We start from the raw sequence: 19,368 nt of genomic DNA on the forward strand, positions 1-19,368 counted from the left end.
GGCCAGTGTCTTAAAGGCACCCGGAGCTCCTAGGGGTCGGTGCTGGCAGGCCTGACGGGCTGTGCCCACAGGAGGCCTACGAGTCCGTGGTGGAGTACTTCGGAGAGAACCCCAAGACCACGTCCCCCTCCATGTTCTTCTCCCTCTTTAGCCGCTTCATCAAGGCCTACAAGGTATGTGTGTCTGGTGGGCAGGCTGGGACCCCTGTGGGGCCTTCTGGCCTCTCCACCTGGCCCGCGTGAAGGGTGGGGCATGCTTCTGCCCCGGGGCGGGATAAGACTCCCCTCACAGAGACCTACCTCGGCCCCTCAGAAAGCCGAGCAGGAGGTGGAACAGTGGAAGAAGGAAGCAGTAGTCCAGGAGGCAGGCGCTGACGCCCCCAGCAAAGAGGAAGCCCCAGCACCGAAGGTAGGCAGCTGTGCCTGAGCTCGGCGCTTTGCAGGGATACCCATCCCAAAGACCCAGGCCTCTTCCGTACCCTCATTTCTGGGAACAGACCCTGTCCCAGCAGCCTGAGACAGGAATGGCCTCCTTCTGCTCCAGCCTGCTGTGGGGGACCAGGCCAGCAGATAGTCTAGGGTGGGTTTGGTGGCCTGGGGAGAGGGGATTCTGGAGCTGCAGCTATACACCTTGCATGACCACCCCCACTCCCTCATCACCACCCAAGGCCCGGCGGCAGCAGATGGACCTCATCTCTGAGCTGAAGCGGAAGCAGCAGAAGGAGCCACTCATCTACGAGAGTGACCGCGATGGGGCCATTGAAGATATCATCACAGGTGAGGCTTTGGCTTGGGCCTGTTCTATCCTGTCTGTCCTTCTAATGCTGTTCTCCCCCCAACCCTACCCTAGGGGTCTGGCTGCCTCACTGCTTCTTGCTACTTTTCCTATCTTTGTTCCTTTCTCTCCTCCCTCCTCCCTCCCAACCCTCAGTGCTCAAGACGGTGCCCTTCACGGCCCGCACCGGCAAGCGGACGTCCAGGCTCCTCTGTGAGGCCAGCCTGGGAGAAGAGATCCCTCTCTAGCCCCCAGGTACCTGGGTAGCCTGGCCTCTGAGCCCAGAAGCTGCCCACAACCCTGGGGGCCCTCGGGGGACTGGGTCATGCTGCCCTCCCTGGGGCCACACGTGGCTGGGGTGTGTTTGAGCGGGGTTTGGTAAACATGAACAGGTCCCTTCCCACGTGCACACAGCCGGGGTCCCTACAAGGGTGAGGCTTGTGGCCTGGAGTTAGCGTCCTAACCCCGGGGCAGACTTTGGAAGGGTGAGTGTCTCTCTTCTTGCCTGCCAGATCTGCGGAACCAGCCCTACATCCGCTCAGACACAGGCCGCAGAAGCGCTCGCCGGCGCCCCCCAGGACCCCCCCTGCAGGTCACCTCGGATCTCTCGCTGTAACTGCTGTTTCTGCACAAGGACTCAGTGGGGAATGGGGGATGGCAAGCAGGGGGGCCCAAGGAAGGTGGTCCTTAGCTCGGCTGGGCCGGGCAGCCCCCTCTGCCGCTGCTGCCATTCTCCGCGGTGGTCCCACCTCAAGTGGTCGGGTGCAGGGGCATGGGGGGGACAGCATCGCCAGCCGCTCCCCCAAATGCTGCTTGCAGCACCCCTCTCTCCCTAATAGCCATACTTAGCCTCAGCCGGAGCCTGGCCTGTAACTTATAAAGTGCAACCTCGCGCTCTATCCCCAGCTCCGGAAACTCTCCATGGACCTTATTTTTATACAAGATTAATAAAGATGTTTGCAAAAGATCTGTGTCCGCTCTGTGCCCGCCCCACCACACACGCAGGCTGTTCTGCTCCGCAAATGCTTTTTCATAGCAGGTTTCTGCAAACAGGCTGGCGAAGGGGAGTAGGGCTGCTTCTGCACTAGAGTTGGGGGGGAGGGAGTCATCTTCGAGGGTCGCAGATAGTCTAGTGGCTGGCCCATGAACTCTGTGGGAGGGCAGAGGGGTTGTGGGGAGGATCAAGCCGGCTGCTCCCCTTCTGAGACTCCGGATTAGCCCCACCTCAGTCCTCCTGTCTACGCCCTGTGCCCTGTCTCCGCCTCCTATCTGGGTACCCTGCCCCTTTTTCTGAGACTTGGTCCCAGCCTTGGTCAAGCCCCTGCATGATCCCAGGTCACTTCCCTGGCCTCTTCCTGGTTTCCGGGAGTTGGCTCACACGCGGTACCTGCCCCTCCCCTGTCTGCCCTGTCCCCCCCACCCCTGCTCTCACCTGGGCTGAGCGACCTCTGGGTGGGCACGAGCTTGTGGCGGCTGGAGTGGCAGGACTTGGGAAGTCGGACTTTGGGGCGTGGGGCTCGGTGCCACATCCCGTCTTCCGGGGGTGTCCACACGGCCAAGTTAGGTATCTGAGAGTAGGGGCTGTGCACACCTGGCCCGAGGAAGCCGAGGAAGCCGGTGGGAGGAAAAGGAGAGGCTTATTCCTGACAGCAGGTCCCCGAGGGAGAGTAGACCCTCCCCAACCCCGGCGGGTCCCTGCCCGGCCCAGGGCGCACCCGCTTTGTGCAGTCTGTGCAGGGAGCGCTCCAGCTCGGTGCTGGAGAGGCCACTGAGACGCGCGGCCTGGCAGAAGAAGGTGAGGCCCATGTGAGGGCGCCCAGCGCTGCTGCGCCCTCGGGACCGGCCCTTCCAGCCGGGGTTCAGCTGCAGAGCCCGCTGCTTCTTGGTGTAGTAGCTTGAGGGGACAAGTGGGGGGCAGCCGTATTAAATACCGTCTCCCTCAGTCTTCTCCATCTCACAGGTGGAGAAACCACCTCAGGACAGGAGGCCTGACCCGGCATTCAGGGCTCCCGTCTCCCTCAGGGGACCCCTGCAGGGGGCAGCAAGTGCTCCCCCATCCTGGGTCCTGAAGCTGGGGACATGGGCCTACCTCATCACTTCCTGCACCACCCTGTGAGGCAGGAAGCCCTGGTTCATCAGCTTGAACAGCATCTCTAAGAACAGGGTTTGCAGGCCCTGGGGGTCCCAGGGGTTCCTCACCTGGCCTGGGGGCAGAGATCGGGGTTGGGGGTGGGGAGCGTGTGAGGAGGAGCTTCCCCCGGTCCAGACCCTTCCCACCCCAACCAGCCTAGCCCCTCACCCAAGCACTGAGCCAGGCGGTAGCTGTCAGTGAGGACACCCAGAAAGTCTTTGAAGCTTACGGTTCCATCACCTGGGAAGAGAGGAAGGGGCTCTGGCGGTGCCTTCCCCACTGCCGCAGAAGACTCACTCTGCATGTGCTTTAGGGGTGTGTCTGCAGCTCCTTCCAGACACTAGAGAATCCAGTCCCACCTCCAGGCAAATGTCAACCCAGGTGGAATGGGGGAGAAATAGCCCTGGCCCTAGAGGATCCCCCAGTCACGAGGATTAACACAGCAGAAAGGTTTAGGGCTATGGGATAGGTGTGTTCATCAGAGCAGGCTTCTTGGAAGAGGGAACTCTAAAACAGGACGGGGCTGGGGATTCTATGGCAAAGACCTTGTCCAGGGCTAGAAGGGAGGGAGGACCAAAGGCCAGGGACGGGGGGCGCCCACCATCCAAGTCTGCCTGCTGCAGGGCCTTGCACATCTCCTGTGGGCTCAGCTGGATGCCCACATTGCGCAGGGTGGCTTTTATGCTGCGCATATCCACAGAGCCTGTCGGGCCGGAGCTGAACAGTTTGAAGATCTCCTGGAACGCTGCGGGCGGGGAGGGAGGCAGGCAGCCAGGGGTCGGCACGCAGGGGCCGGGACGTCCGCCCACTCCAGCTCACAACGGGACTAACGACTTGGGTCATTCCCACCGCGGGGGCATGAGAACATTTAAAAACAGCAGTGGCTGCTGTGTTGGCCCTTGTCAAGTCTCCATTAAAGTCTCAGGTCCAAGACTCATGTCTGGACATTGAACATTTAGGTCAAGGTCACACCACCAGTAGACTGGGCAGTGCTGGGCTTCGGACTCCAGCTCTGGGGCTCAGTGCTCCGAGGCTCATGGAGCCCGGCCGGCACCTGGCAGGGAGCAGGAGCTGAAGATCGCTGGTGGTGGGTGAAATGACTGCTTCAAGGGGCCCCCGCCAGCGGTACTGTGGCTTTGGGGCCCCCAAAGTAGACCCCACAGCTCCAGACTCTGGGGGGGAGCAGGGAACTCAGATTATTTTTCCCCACCCTCTCTCCCAATTTCCTTCCGCCCTCTTTCATCTTCCATTTGTGCAGTCCATCCACCCATCACACACACACACACACACACACACACATACACACACACACACACATCAGTGAGCCCTGGAATTGTAAAGATTAGCCAGTTAGACTGGCATTGAGGGACAGTTACATGATCACCAACTTCTCACAACAACCCCGGTCTCTGGGGAGGACACCCCTTGCCGTTCTGCGGGGAGCAGCCCCCTCTTCTCCTCCGCTCCCAGCCCCTGGGGCCTCACCTGCCAGTAGCCGGGCTGTCAGGGGCAGCAGGCTCTCCTCTGCAGAGCTGATTCAGGAGGAAGAGGGTGGAGAGGACTTTGCACCTGCTGCAGAAAGATGCCGGGGCCTGGCAGGCCTTACCCCAAACCCCACACCTTGGACCTGGTCTCTGGTCCCTGCCCTTACCGCTGAGACCCAGAGCCTGACCGCACCAAGCTGGCAGCTGCAAGGCGCTTGAACTGCCTGGGTCTTTGGGAGGACTGCCGGGCCCCTATGCCTTTGATGGATACTGGCTCCCTTGGGCTCAGCGGGGGAGCGGGCTGCTGAGGCCTCCCCTTCTGTGTCCTGCAGCCCTGCTCCCCTCCTGGGTCCTGTGTGGGCAGTCTTCGAGGCTGCTGTGGGGACCTTGGAGGCAGAAGAAGACAGGGGTAAGGGGCCGGCCTGCCTGAGTGCTCAGACTAGGAGGGGAAGAGGAGGGCCCTGGGACCAGGCGTGTGGCGGCTCAGGCTCAGCTCGACCTTCTCCCCAGATCCCCACACCAGCCTGTACCCACAGCGGGATTCTGCGGACAGTAGCTTGTTCCAGCAGACCCTTTGCCAGCCCGGTTACCTGTACGTTCCCTGTGCCAATGTAGGGGATCTCTTGGTCTTCTGCCTTCGGCTGCCTGAAAGGCAGAGTCGCAGACTCGAGGCTGGTTCAGTGCCCCGGGCCCGCAGCCCCTAGGTTTGTTTTAGCAGCTGTTGGCAGCGGGGCACTCTGTCCCTCGCCACAGGCCCGATTCTTCTGGCAGGGGGTGGGGACCTGCTGCCTTACACTTGAGTTTCTGCTTCCCTTAAGGCATCTGAATTGGCGACTGCACTCCAGGTGCTAACCCAGGCTGGCAGAGGCCCAGGGAGAAGCAGGCCTTAGAGTCTGGAAGTGAGGGCATGGGAAGGAGCGGTACAGCCGGTTGTGGCCCGCTCCCACCTTACCCCAGGTCTCCGGGCGGGGAAGGGTCTCCTCTTCCAAACCATACACATTTACAAACCACAGTTCACAAAATACTCCAAGATGATGCTTCCAACAGCCCAGCCGCTCCCCAGATACTCACCTCCGTAGCTCCTCCTCCTTCCTCTTTCCAGTCTCCGCCCCCCCACGCGGCCCCCCACCCCATTGGCCCTGGCCCATTCCCAGCTGTTCATCCCTTCCTAATCCTACCCTCCCAGGGCCTGGGCAGGCCGGCTTCTAAGGATCAGCAAGGCTGGGTTTTCAGCTGGAGCCTTAGTGCTGGTGGGTCGGAGGCTGACAGGGCCCAAGGGAGGCTCCCCCTTCCCCTTCTTCCCTTTTCACACCCGCGTCCCTCCCCCCATTCTGAATTCCCTTCCCCCCTTTGCTGCCAGCTCTCTCCCACATGGCCTGTCCTCCCTCAGCGTGGGAAGGCTTGTGCATGCGTGTGCATGTTTAGGACACGTGTCTGGCGCACAGGCAAGTGTGTTGAGGTGTGCTTGTGCACACGGCCAGTGTGGAACTGTCTTGTGAGTGAATGTGTGTCTGTGCGTGCCCTCGTGGTGCGCGAGTCAGCGGAGGGTAGGTGTGTACGTGTGTAAGTGTGTCTGGGTTGCACCGGGAAGTACACCATTACATTCAGGCTCGCCCCTACATTTTGAGATACTTGTAGCTCAAGGCTGTGTGGCCCCTGGAGGGGCCGTCCTTTGGCTTCTCTCTTGCCCTCCTTTGAGGCCCTGGGCACTGTCCATTCCCCATACCAGGCCCTTGCTGTGGACAGAAGTGGGAAGAATTCCTTTCAGACTTGCCTCCTCACCTGGCCAGCCCAGCCCCCAGAGGCCCTCTCCAAAGATGATCTCAACATGTCCCTGGCTTCAGGCCAAGAGGAAGACCCACTTCACGACCTAACACACCGGAAGACTTGGGGAGCCTCGGGGCCTCAGTGGGTTAAGCCTCTGTCTTCGGCTCATGGTCTCAGGGCTCTGGGATTGAGCCCAGCATTGGGCTCTCTGCTCAGCAGGGAACCTGCTCCCATGCCTCCCCCATCTGCCTCTCTGCCTACTTGTGATCTCTGTCTGTCAAATAAATAAAGAAAACCTTTAAAAAAAAAAAAAAAAGAAAAGAAAAGATGAGTGCCTGGGTGGCTCAGTGGGTTAAAGCCTCTGCTTTTGGCTCAGGTCATTATCCCAGGGTCCTGGGATCGAGCCCTGCATCGGGCTCTCTGCTCAGCAGGGAGCCTGTGTCCCCCTTTCTCTTCTGCCTGCTTCTCTGCCTACTTGTGATTTTTGTCCATCAAATAATAAATAAAATCTTAAAAAAAAAAAAAAAGAAAAGAAAATACACCTGAAGCCTCAGACAGGGTCATGAGTCTCTGTCACTGGCTGAGAGTTCTGGAAGGGAGTGAGGAGGGGCCAAATAGGGCTGGCAGAGCCCTCAGGGACAGGGCGGGCAGGTGGGCTGGGGCAGCTAAAAAATAGGGGTGGGTTGAAACGAATACTACAGGAAACTAATACAACTAGAATTTAAATAAAGTCTTGAAAGAGAAAAAAACCCATGGAGGGCGGCATCCCTAAGAAATCAAGATCAGGACGCCGCAGCCACGTGAGCTCACTAGTCCGGGAGCATTTGCACAAAAAGTCTGAGCCGAGGGCCAGCACTGGAGGCTTTTACTGGTTTTGTCTAGTCATTTCACTGGGGAAGTGGGGGACGACACCTTAAAATGGATTTTCAGCAATAATGGACTCCCTTTCCTGGTTCCCGGCACCGAGCTGCAACGCAAAAGAGAGAGTGTCACTTGGGCCCCAGTGGCAGGGGCGGGGAGGGGGCTGAACCCAGACGCCTCCTCGAGGAGGGCCCAGGGGTGGGGGGGGGGAAGAGAGCCGCTTCCTGCGGCACACGGTTGGGCAGCTGGCCCTCTGTTGTGTCCATTCATCACCAGGAAGCCAGGGGTGCTGGAGAGCACTGTTCCCCTCATATTCTGCTCCAAGGAGGCATCCTGGGCCCTGGGCCATTGAGTCCTCAGCGGGGCAGATGCTAGCCTGAGCATGGCCCATGAAGGTGAGGCGACCTGCCTTCTGGGGGACTGAGCTTCCTAATGCTAAAATGGCCCTTCCCAGGGCCGAACCCAGGATCCTTGCCTGGGCCCAGAAGTGCTCACCCTCCATGGTCCCCGGGCCGCCTCCAGGCCTGGCCTTGGCTCTGCCCCTCAGTCCACCGGAACCTTGTTTCCAGCGGCCTTTATGAGGTCACTGAGTTTGAGACATCACAGCCCACCCCGTACCCGTCCCGTCCCCAGCCCCTCGTTCCATTTCCTCACCCCTACCCAGCTGTGTGAGGAGTGGGCCCACCCACACATCCCAGCATACCCCCTTTGCAGGAAGCTGGGGGCCAGACTCACTTACCCCTTCACGGCTCCTTTAGGAGGAGGGGACCTGGCCGGCTGCTGGAGAAGCTGCACTTCTCCTTTTATGGTGGCCCTCTTGATCCCCGGCTTGCTGAAATCCAGGTAAGGGCAGAAGACGTTCTTGTCTTCCTGTTTCCAAGCTTTCTGTGACTCCTCAGTTTCCAGAGATTTCTCCATCAAGTCCTTAGTGAGATTTTCCTTCTCTGGCTGGTCCATCACCAGCTGGGGGGTGGGATCTGTAGAAGGTGCCTCGGCCTTCTGAGGCAGAGCTTTGATCATGTGCTCCAAGTTGGGCAAGTCCATTTTGCTGGAGGAGGCCACGGCCAAGGAAGAGGCAAAGTTGACCAGATCAGCCAGGTCGATGCCCGGTGAGGGACTGGAGGAGGGCGGTGGGGGGTTTGATAGCTGCTGGGAGTCAGTGGTGGGCGGCGCTGGCTGGGCACTGGGGTTTTCGATTTGCTTTATGCAGCACACACAGGCATCCTCGAGGTCAGACTTCTGGTCCTGGCAGCTAGTGGGCTTACCTATGTTATTGCTGATCGCCCGTCGCAGGCTGCGTTCTGAGGCCTGGATGTGTTTGTCTGCCCAGAAGAGATGGTTAGAGGTCTGCACGCGGATAGAGCGATGGTTGGTGGACACCTGGTCCTCCTCTGGCAAACTCAGGTAGCTAGAATGAGACCTCACACTCCAGAGGCTGGTGTACCGCGGCGTGTGGGGCTGGAGGGACTCTGTCCTAGACTCCGGCTGCTCAGGGTCCCTGGGCTCAGGCTCTGGCTCCAGTTCCAGCTCCGGATCTGGCTCCGGTTCCAGTTCCGGCTCCAGCTCTGGCTCCGGTTCCGGCTCCGGCTCCAGTTCCAGTTCCGGCTCTGACTCCAGCTCCGGCTCCGGCTCGAGCCCAGTCTCCAGCTCTAGTTCCCGCTCTAGTTCCTGCTCTAGTTCGTGCTCTATGTCCAGGTCCACTTTGTGAGAGCGCTCCAGTTCCAGCAATTCTTTCTCCAGCTGAAAAGTTTCAAGTGAAGCTGAAGAGGCCCCTGGCCCTGAGGTCCTTCTGGGACCAAGTCTCTGTACCCCTCTCCTGAGCCTTCCTCCCCTCCTGGTCCCTCTTGCAGAGACTCACCTGGGGCAGGGAGACAGTGTGGGGCACTGGCGAGGGTAGGTGGGAACAAGGGAGCCAGCATGGCCTGGTGCAGGCTCCCGGGATTGGCAAGGGTTTCGAGAAGACGGGCCTTAAGGAGTCCAGCCCCTTACCTCCCACCTCCCCCCGAAGAGGCACTCCTGCCCACGGTTACCTCCATCTCCTCTTCCTCTTCGAATGGCTGCTGTTGGTTTAGGTCACTGTTATGACAGAAGAGGGCAGAATGAATGACAGGCTTCTGGAGGGTGGGTGGGGTGGTTTTAGGGGGGAATGGAGGTCTCTGGGGCCCTCAAGATTCCCTCCCCTGTGCAGAGGCTGGCAAGACCCCCCCGCAGCGCATCCACTCCCTTCACGGTCCCTACATCTACCAAGAATTCTGGAGCAACACTCTCTATCTTTAGTGAGTTTGGGAGGTGTCTGGAGAGCCCCTACCCCAAAGAGGGATCCAGTCAGCTGGAGGTGAGGCCCAGGATTCTTCCTTCTGATCAAGTATTCCCATGAGCCAGTGAGCTCCCCAGGGAGGACTGGTGCCCAGAAGGCGGCTCCGAACAGAGGGAGAAGCCCAGGGCGACGCCCTCCTCCTGAGCTGCCCAAACCCAGCCTGGCAAATCTCAAAGGCAGGGGTGTGTGTGGAGGCTCCCCTCAGCTCTTGCTGGCCATGTGCTGCTAGCGCGGCCCTTCCCCTCAGTGCTCAGCCCCTGCGACTCCCTCTCCTTCCTCAGGCTTCGGGTCCCCCCTCACCTCGGGCCACTCTACTCAGAGCAAGGCAACCAGAAGGGATCAGTTCCCATCCATGTCCCCGAGTGTACCCCACCACCCCTCAGTCCTATTAACGTCAGAGGCTGGACACAGAAGCAGAAGGGGGGGTGGTAGGACTCCCCTCTCCCCCAACACTGCCCTTGAGGAGATATTGGAAAGAAGCAAGATGGAGGGAGATCTTGGGTTGGGGGTGGTGGTATATGAAACTTAGCAGTGGTGGCAGGGGGTAAGGGTTGGTGGTCCTGGAGGGTGGGGGACTGGCTCTCACTGCGTCTCCACAATGTCCACTGACTCCTTGCCACAGCAGGGGAATCCACTGGCACCTGGCAGGGAGAAGGAGGTGAGGGCTGGGGAGCTGCAGGGGGACGCGTCCCTGGGGCATTCTGGAACCCTGGGCAGGTGGTACTGCTCCAGTTACCCACTCCCTCCCTCCCGGTCCTGCATCTCAGCCCATTCACCACCGCCTCTCCCATCCTGCCCCTTGCTCCCTCCGCTCTCCAGCATCACCAGCCCTGCCCTCCACATCTGCTCCCCTCCGCAGGCGCGCTAGAATTGGCCTTTCCTTTCCCTCTCCCCAATGCATCACCCTTCTCCCCGAGGACGGATGCTAACAGGTTTCACTGCTGTTTCTTGAGGGCTGCTAGCCCAGGCAACGGGTTGGGCACATTCTGTGCTTTATCTCATCGATTCAACACAAAAAATGACAAGAAGTTCATTTATCCAAGGTCCTTCAACCGAGGGTTGCCAACACCAGGAGCTGGATGCAGATTTGACCCGAAGAAAAACTCTTCACTCCCCTGCCCCACGTGCTACCTTATGAGGCGTCTGTAACTGGGTGGGGACCCCTAAGAACCTGGTCCTTGGCCCCCTCTCCTCTCTCTTCTCTGGCCAGGCTTCAGATCTGACACTCCCCCTAATCCTGGCCCCTCCTGCCCTGAAGTCCTTCCTCTCCTCCAGGCTTCTCATCCTGGGGTCACCCACCTGGGGAATTTTCACCCCAGGCATTTGATCTGTGGGGATGTTGACTGCAGTGTTCCCATCACTCTCTGAAGAAGAGGTTGAGCATAGCCTTGGGGAAGGTTTCTGCACCCCAGTCGCCTCCCTGGAGCTTGTATCTTTTACTGAAGATGCTTCTTTTTCATCATTTGGGGGTGGGGGTGGGGCACCGGGCCGTTCCATTCTCCCATGCTCCCCAGGGTGGTAGATGGGGGTCGATGGTGGATTGGTCATGGCAGTGGGAAAGCCAGATCCTCCTGACCTGGAGTGTGGCAGGAAATGATGGCCTTGGCTCTGGCTGAGAAGAATCGCTCCCAGGATTATATCCAGAGGATCAGTGTGCCCTGGCCTCCTCCTAGAGATGTAGAGGCTGTTTGTGTCTGGGATTTACGACATCTGTGTTCCTCCTGGGCCTGGGCCTCTTGGATCAGCCGCATGGCCGGGCTAGGAGCTTACTACCACGGTCAGGCTCCTAAGAGCTAGCTCAGTGATCTCTGGACCCTTCCACCAACTTGACTGCCATGTTCCATTGGCTTCCTTCATGTCTCTCTTCATTTCTAGCTCCATCTGCCCCCAGGGCTGCTTTTCTCCAGGCCTCTCGCCTCAGTGCCTTCCTCTGCTCGTTTGCAAATGTTCCCTCGACAATCGAATCGACACCCATTGCCTAAACCCTTCCATGAACAGAACGGGGTGTGGATAGGAAGAGAAAATATTAAGTGTGAGCCTCATCGTGGCACTGGAGGGGTGGAAGCAAAAGTCTGAGGTTGACTCAGCTTGGGACCTCTGTGCCCAACTTGGGAATGTTGTGTCAGGGACTCAGGTGACATTCTATAGCATGTGAAATGATTTGTTTCCAACTGCTGGATGCTAGTGTATAGAAATGTATATCCTGTAACCATCCTAAAATCCTATCGGTGCTAGTTTTTTGTTTTGGTTTAGTGTTGTAGATCCCATAAGGTTCTCTACAAAAACAATAATGTGTGTGACTCAGGCGCCTGGCTCAATCAGTTGCTAGAGCACGTGACTGTTGATCTCAGGGTTGTGGGTCCAAGCCCTGTGTTGGGTGTAGAGATTACTTAGAAATAAAGTATGTGTGTGACTCAAGAGACAGTTTTACTTCTTCCTTTCCAAATTGGATGTCTCTTATTTCCTTATTCTGCTTTAGTGTACTGAGAACAGTGTTCAGTACAATGTTGAACTGAATTGAGAGTGGACGTGTTGTTTTGTTCCTAATCTTAGGGAAGAAGCATTCAGTATTTCACCACTAAATATGATGTTAGCTGTAGTTTTCCCTCAAAGATGCCCTTTATTACGTTGAGGGTAGTTCTCTTCTATTCCTAGTTCACTTAGTTTTTACAGATTTCTTTTTTGGAGAGAAAGAGAGTGCGCATGTATGCCAACAAGGCAGGGGAGAGCTAGAGGAAGGAGAGAATCCTAAGAAGACTCCACGTTCAGCGCAGAACCCAACATGGCGCTCGATCCCAAGACCCTGAGATCAAGACCTGACCTGAAATTGAGTTGGACACTTAATCAACTGAGCTACCCTGGGGCCCTTTAGTTCACTTAGTTTTTAGTTAGGAAGAGATGTTAGGTTTTGTCTGATGCCTTTTCTGCATTTATTGAGATGACTATACATTTTTTCTTTTATATTCTTTTATTTTTCTTTTGTTTTTTAGTATCTCTTCACCCATTGTGAGGCTTGAGCTCATGACCTTCAGAGGAAGAGTCCTATGCTCTCCCAACTGAGCCAGGCAGGTGCTCTTGTTTTTCTTTTATGTCCTGTTAACATATTATATGATATATATAATATGCTATAACACAAACAATGTTATATATTATTCTGTTAACAATTCTCTTATATTCTGTTTATGGTGAAATAAATTAATTTTTGAATGTTAAAATCAATCTTACATCCCTGAGATAAATTTCATCTGGTCATAATGTATTATCATTTTATACATTATTGAATTTGATTTGCTAACTATTTTTTTAAAAGAATTTATTTATTTGGGGTGTCTGGGTGACTCAGTTGGTTAAATGACTGCCCTCGGCTTAGGCCATGATCCTGGAGTCCCAGGATGGAGTCCCGTATTGGGGGTCCCTGCTCAGTGGGGAGCCTGCTTCTCCCTCTGACCTTTCTCCTCTCATGCTCTCTCTCTCTCTCAAATAAATAAAATCTTTTTAAAGATTTTATTTATTTGACGGAGGGAGAGATAACAAGAGCTGGAACACAAGCAGAGGGAATGGGAGAGGGAGAAGCAGGCTTCCCACAGAGCAGGAAGCCTGATGTAGGGTTCGATCCCAGGAACCTGGGATCATGACCTGGGCTTAAGGAAGATGCTTAACAACTGAGCCATCTGGGTGCCCCTGATTTGTTAACTTTTTTTGAAAGAAATCTCACATGAGGTTCATAAAGTATATTGGTGCATATTCTTCTTACATTGTCTTCATCAGGTTTTGATACCAGAATAATGTTGGTTTATAGAATGAGTTGGGAAGTATTCTCTCTTCAGTTTTCTGAAAGAGTTTGCATAAAATTGATATAATTTCTTCCTTATGTTTGGCAGAATTCATAGATGAAGCTTGTGAACCTGGGCCTGGAGTTTCCTTATCCATGTCATCTAAGTTGGCGAATTTATTGGCATAAGGTGTTTATAGTATTCTTTGTTATCCTTTTCATATCTGTAGATTCTGTAATGATGCCTCCTTTTTCATTTCTTTTTTTTTTTTTTTTTTTGAAGATTTTATTTATTTGACAGACAGAGAACACAAGTAGACAGAGGCAGGCAGATAGAGAGGAAGGGAAGCAGGCTCCCCGCCGAGCAGAGAGCCCGATGCGGGACTCGATCCCAGGACCCTGAGATCATGACCTGAGCCGAAGGCAGCGGCCTAACCCACTGAGCCACCCAGGCGCCCTTCATTTCTCATATTGGTAATTTCTGTCTTCTTTCTTTTTGTCCTGTTCAGTTTGGCTAGAGATTTGTCAATTTTGTTGATCTTCTTGAACCAGACAGAGATATGTCTGTTTCTCGCCTGATCATCATAAAGTGACATCTGCCAGGGAATGAGTCCTGCAGTTACAGGTTCCAAATCAGTTTTGTTTTTTTAAAAAGATTTTGACAGTAGGCAGATAAGTAGGCAGAAGTGGGGAGGGGGAAGCAGGCTCCCTGCTGAGCAGAGAGCCCTATGCGGGGTTCGATCCCACGACCCTGAGATCATGACCTGAGCCGAAGGCAAAGGCCTAACCCACTGAGCCACCCTGGCGACTCCCAAATCAGCTTTTTATGATTTCACTCTTAAATATGAACAGCTAAGCATGACCACACATTTGAGGAAATTGCGCATATGCAATTGACAGACCAAGAGAAAAGATGACTATAATACCAGAGGTTATTTGGGAAACAGAAAGGAGCTTTAAATATACTCTAAAATATTGAGATTCTGAGATGTAGATATTCAGCAATAGGTATTACATCCAAAAAGCAAGAATAGGATGCTCTTAAAAAAATTAAGAAAAGAAAGAACTTTTGACAAAAAGACTTGGAAAATATAGCAGAAAATTTTCTCAGGAAGTAGAACCAAAATATCAAGACAATGTGAGAGAAAATGATTAAGAGGCAGTCAGTTCTGAGTTATAGAAAGGGGATCTAGAAAGAATAGAGAACATGGAAAAGGAAAGAGAAAAATTTTCATGAGCTGAATGATATGTCATTGGCTTAAGAGGGTTCACCGAAAGCCCTGCACGATAGATGTCAAAAGATCCTCTGTCAAAGTTCATTGCCCCAGGAACAAAGAATTCTTAAATGTTTCTAAAGTGGAAACCAGTCACCTACGAGGGGAGGGGGGTCAATTACACTGGCAGCAATGTTAGCAACAATGTCTGTCTTTAAAATTCTGAGGAAAAAGTTTTTTAACCTATAGGTTTATATCCAGCCAAACTATCATTTCAGACATGGAGGGACTCAGGAAATTTACTTCCTCTTTTTTAAAGGAAGTTATTTGAGGATGTGCTAAAACAAAATAAAGGTATAAAACAAGAGAGCCAGGAAGGAAATAGGGGTCCACCCCAGGAAATCAACAAAGTTCTGGGATTTTAACTGTATAGAGGCAAGATGATGAAGGGTTCCGGACAGTAGATTTCTGAAACAAAACCTGACAGAACAATTGATTAGATGGAGAGGGTGGAGAAAACTAAGACTATGATAAAACCAAAGAACATAAGGAAAAGGCAACGAGAAACTCCAGGAAAAACAAAAAGCTGTATGAGAAAGAGAAGGTAACTGTGGTACCTTTCCCGGTTCTGCTGTGAACAGTAGTTAGGAGTCACAATAATGTTAAGTCCAGTTTTCAACGTTCAGAATCAACAGATAAATATCAATTGGAAGATATATTTGTGGCTTTAGGACAATGTAAATGTTACCAACCTTGAAATTTAAAAAATAAAAATACAAAAAAAAAAAAATACAGGTTAGCATCCTTGGGAGGCGGGAGGGAGTAGAGCTGAAGGGAAGTGTCAAGGGCACTAAAAACTTCATCTTACTATGTGTGGTATGAAAAGATATTATCTAAAGTGATGAAAAATTAAGATGTAAGTATATTAAACTTACAAAGGCACCAGCAGATCTAAAAATGATGTTGGGAGAATGGAGGAGGATGGCGCCATTAGAGCAGGAAGGTGATAATGTCTAAAACTGATAAACCAAGAAAGAGTCCATGAGCTTGCAGAAAGATAAGAAGGTAATAAGGCAGAAAATGGTTCTAATGAAACAATCGTGGCTGCTCTGAGGAGTGAGATTGGGAGTGTGTTATAGGGGATACTTGCTTTTCATCACTGAATATCAAGCTTTTCAGGCTCTTTAATCATATGCATCTATTTCTTTGATAAAATTAAATATTGAGGGCGCCTGAGTGGCTCAGTTGGTTGAGCAACTGCCTTTGGCTCAGGTCATGGTCCCAGAGTCCTGGGATCGAGTCCCACATCGGGCTCCCAGCTCCATGGGGAGTCTGCTTCTCCCTCTGACCTCCCCTCTCATGCTCTCTCTCACTCTGTCTCTCTCTCAAAATAAATAAATAAAAATCTTTAAAAAAATTAAATATTGGGGCACCTGGGTGGCTCAGTGTGTTAAGCCTCTGCCTTCCGATCAGGTCATGATCTCAGGGTCATGGGATCGAGTCCCACATTGGGCTCTCTGCTTGGCAGGGAGCCTGCTTCCTCCTCTCTCTCTCTGCCTGCCTCTCTGCCTACTTGTGATCTCTGTCAAATAAATAAATAAAATCTTTTAAAAAAATTAAATATTGAACCCCTGACTAAGGGCCAGACACAGTGCTAGGGCACACACAAAGTTTGTGCCCTCTTGGGACTTCCAAGCCTGTGGCTGGGACCATAGAAGATCCTCCAATCTCTATTTCTTATTCTTTTTAAGATTTAAAAAAAAAGATTTTATTTATTTGACAGAGAGAGATCATGATCTGAGACAAAGCAGAGGTTTAACCCACTGAGCCACCCAGGCACCCCCTTCCAATCTCTATTTCTTATTCCCACTTCTCCAAAGCTCTAGATCGAACTCCAGTCACTGATAGCACATTTCTCCCTAAAGGGGTGGGTCTCTCCCTTGTCAGAGACTTGGATGTCTCCTATTCCTGAAATGTCCCTTGTTTTCTATTGGGAAGATGCTCAGTGCTCACTTCTTCCCAAAGACCTTCAGGACTCTACCCCGTGGCATCTCCTCCAGTTGCCGCCACCCAGACCTGGTCCCTGCAGACCTTTGAGTGCAGGACTCTTGTTGATTCCTTATCAGAGGCGGGCAGACTGTATGGGCTGCCCACTTTTTTTTTTTTTTTAAAGATTTTATTTGTCAGAGAGAGCGAGTGCACAAGCAGGCAGAGTGGCAGGCAGAGTCAGAGAGAGAAGCAGGCTCCCCCGCTGAGCAAGGAGCCCGATTCGGGACTCGATCCTAGGACCCTGGGATCATGACCTGAGCCGAAGGCATCGGCTTAACTGACTGAGCCACCCAGGCGTCCCCAGTGGGCTGCCACTTTGAATCTCTGATCCCCTGCAAATAAGAGTCTGCAAGGTGGATTCTCAGCAAAAGCCTGTGCAAAGAAACGAACTCTTCATCCCTCTCACCCTGCCAAGCCACGTGGCTTGTTCTCCATTTTTAACCTCAAGTTCATATCCTGTGAGTCTAGACTCGAGTGTGGCCAACTCGCCTGTATGCCCGATCCATTTTCCTTCCTAATCACTAGGATCGTGATTACCCCCTCTCCCCTGGTAATCGCCCCCTCCCCGATAATCCTTCATTCTATCACCCAAATTAGAAACCTGTTTATTTGTGAACCCTCTCACTTCCCCAGCTTCTGACCTCCCTACCTCTGATATTGACCTTGCGCAGGTCTCTTTCCCCACCCCCACTCCTACTCATCTCCTAACACCAAACTCAACACAAACCTAGGACTGATCACCTGCCGGCACTCCATGCTGAGTGGTTCCCATACATCCTATCCTCTTCGCCACTTTATGCCCAAACAGTCAGGACTCTGCCCAGGACTCACATGGGCTAAGAGCCGTGCCATGACTGGAACCCAGGTCTGACTGGCTCTGAACCCCATGATGCTAACCACTGTGTTGTTTGCAATTTCGTTAGGCTTCTAGCTGGACCACTGCAACCATATTTCCCTCCAACTTGGGCTACTTAATGACCCTGGAGTGACCTGCCTTTGGTCATATCCAGACAGTAGAGTGGCTTCAGAGATCCTGTATGGTCTGACCTCTGCCCTCTTATTGCAGTTCCTGGCATCCAGCTCCCTCTTTGCTCTAAGCCCAAGCTTCCCCAGAGCACAGCAGATCCTTTTGTGCCTCGGGGCCTTTGCACCTGCCTACACTTCAGTTACTTAGGAAGTCTCTCCTCTGGCAAAACACTAATCCCTGACAGGCCAACCCACCTCTCCAATGTCATCATCTGTGTAACACAGCTAGCTGTCCTAGCCATATTTAATTTTTTGTTAACTCCTCAAACTCAGGGCCCAGCACAAGAGTAAAAGCTGAAAGAGATGCACCAAATGTCACAGGGGTGATTTAAGGCATCTGCATCAGTGGGTCACCCAACGGGTTTGGGAAAGGAAAAGCTGCTCTCCGGTTGTTGGTTCTTGGCACAATTTAAATGCTGGCCCATGTCCTCCTGGGTGAGAAGGTCCCGAGAAGAAAACCCCCACTTCAGTGGAAATCTAAGGGGCAAACAGCTTTGCTCAATGTTACAGATCAGATTGCAAGGGAGGAAGGAGAATCTCAGTATTTGTGGAAGCCAACTGCTTCCTTCTGCAAAGGCTCCAATCAACCAGGAACAACCTAACGTGATTTTGGGGTTACCAGTCGTTTGGGACAATTTGTGAGTCGTTTCCTGGGCATAAGGCCACGATTCTTTCCGTGTGCCGAGAACCCCTACAAGAGTGGGCTGAATCTGCAGCCTTTACTCCAAAGCATACTCCGTGTGCAGGGCACAAGCCTGTGCACCGCGCAGGGCCGAGGCTGGCCGCGGCAGTCTGGGGACGAGGCCATGGACGTCTGGGGTCGACCTACCTTCCCCGCACCCGGGAGCGGGGGGGTGGGGCCCCGGGCAGATTCCCCGCCCCGCCCCCCCCGACTTTCACTATCCCCGCCCCGCCCGCCCCCGCCCCTCGGGGCACGCGCCAGCCCGCTCCCACCTGTCACCCCCATGCTGATCGAGGCTCTGTCGGGGAGGCGGGGAGCGGGCTGGTGGCTGCTGCCCCTCCGCCTCCAGTGCGCTCTTTGGTTGGGGGCTGTGGGGGGCGCTGGAGAGGCTGTGGGCGCCTGCGCCTGTGATGTCGCCGCCTCTGTGACGTCCCTGCCCCCTACCCCAAGGACGGAGAGGTAAAAAAAACAAAAACAAAAACAAAAACAAAACCCGCTCAGGATTCGGGGTGTGTGGGCGGGGCAGCCGCTGTGGGGTGTCCTGAGCAGGCTGAGCCACCCGAAGTGCACTTTCCAGAAGTTGGGCTGCTCTGCTCTTCCGCCCCCGCAGGCCCAGAGGGAGCGGGAGCCGCCACCGGTAAGCTTGGATGGCCTTAGCACCTGCCCCTTCCTGGGGGGCAGGACCCCTCCAGGAAGCCGCTGAACCTCGAACCTGCAGCCTGCACCCCAAGGTCTGCATGTGCCCACGTGCACACAGCTACCTGAGCAAGGCTTCAGGGGGTGTGGAGCCAGACGTGACACACGCTCCCCACTCCCCCCCAAATAGCTTCCATCCTCAGAAGGGCGCCTGTCCTGGAAAGTCCTCTCTGCTAGCTTAGGGGTCTGAGTCTCAGCTGGCTCCCAGTTCTGCTCCTTGGAAGCCAGGCCTCAGGGACAGGAGAGGATGGGGCCGTATTCATTCCAGGCTCCTGGTACACCCCCACCTCTCCACGGCCAGCCATTGCCCGGCTCTTGGCGCCCTGTCCTCCTCAGCCTGGCAGTGTTTGGCCTGGGACTTCCCTGCTGCCACTGGATGGGCTATCTTGCCTAACTGGTCTGAATCGATAGGCCAAAAGTGGGATTGGAAGCGCCCACTGGGAAGGGTGGAGGGAAAAGTGACCTCATTCAAGGGTTGTAAACAGTCCTTGCCCAAAACAAATGGCAGAAGTGAGAAGATGCCACCCAGAAGGCAAAGGGAGGCAGCTGTTAGGATCTGAGGTTCTGAAAGCAGGAAGGCGAGAGTGGGGAACAG

The 19,368-nt window shown here is 54.0% G+C and overlaps 2 protein-coding genes across 12 annotated transcripts in view; one reads left to right on the top strand and one right to left on the bottom strand.

Moving 5' to 3' along the window:
* FMNL1 (formin like 1) overlaps window positions 1-1,739 on the top strand; it is a 24,447-nt gene extending 22,708 nt beyond the window's left edge. For 4 of the 7 annotated variants that reach the window (XM_004772469.3, XM_013045987.2, XM_013045988.2 and 1 more), the window contains 4 exons: window positions 72-173; window positions 313-408; window positions 668-776; window positions 1,287-1,739. In XM_004772469.3, coding sequence (XP_004772526.1) covers window positions 72-173; window positions 313-408; window positions 668-776; window positions 1,287-1,390 — 411 coding nt within the window. In that variant the 3' untranslated portion in view covers window positions 1,391-1,739. Of the gene's footprint in view, window positions 1-71; window positions 174-312; window positions 409-667; window positions 777-930; window positions 1,030-1,286 lie in introns of all 7 variants that reach the window. The other 3 variants (XM_013045986.2, XM_013045991.2, XM_045080812.1) reach the window with 1 other exon arrangement.
* SPATA32 (spermatogenesis associated 32) lies at window positions 1,719-19,351 on the bottom strand. Of its 5 annotated transcripts, XM_004772472.3 has the most exons (10): window positions 7,513-7,703; window positions 4,980-5,034; window positions 4,557-4,775; window positions 4,391-4,437; window positions 3,507-3,650; window positions 3,074-3,145; window positions 2,864-2,978; window positions 2,490-2,668; window positions 2,207-2,365; window positions 1,719-1,924 (listed from the first exon to the last, which is right to left on the bottom strand). In XM_004772472.3, the coding sequence occupies exons 1-10, from the start codon at window positions 7,517-7,519 to the stop codon at window positions 1,719-1,721; spliced, it is 1,203 nt and encodes a 400-aa protein (XP_004772529.1). In that variant the 5' UTR covers window positions 7,520-7,703. The 5 variants fall into 5 exon arrangements, with proteins under 5 accessions (XP_004772529.1, XP_044936751.1, XP_044936748.1 ...); XM_045080816.1 differs by lacking the exons at window positions 1,719-1,924; window positions 2,207-2,365; window positions 2,490-2,668; ... (3 more) ...; window positions 4,391-4,437; window positions 7,513-7,703 and adding exons at window positions 7,069-7,123; window positions 7,757-8,757; window positions 9,048-9,093; window positions 9,921-9,975; window positions 18,350-18,996 and having other exon boundaries at window positions 4,574-4,775; XM_045080813.1 differs by lacking the exons at window positions 1,719-1,924; window positions 2,207-2,365; window positions 2,490-2,668; ... (3 more) ...; window positions 4,391-4,437; window positions 7,513-7,703 and adding exons at window positions 7,069-7,123; window positions 7,757-8,757; window positions 9,048-9,093; window positions 18,350-19,276 and having other exon boundaries at window positions 4,574-4,775.
* Window positions 19,352-19,368: the final 17 nt, after the last annotated feature.

Source organism: Mustela putorius, unplaced genomic scaffold, assembly GCF_011764305.1.
Source record: "Mustela putorius furo isolate JIRA1106 unplaced genomic scaffold, ASM1176430v1.1 tig00000487_pilon_pilon_pilon, whole genome shotgun sequence".
Classification (NCBI taxonomy): Eukaryota; Metazoa; Chordata; class Mammalia; order Carnivora; family Mustelidae; genus Mustela; species Mustela putorius.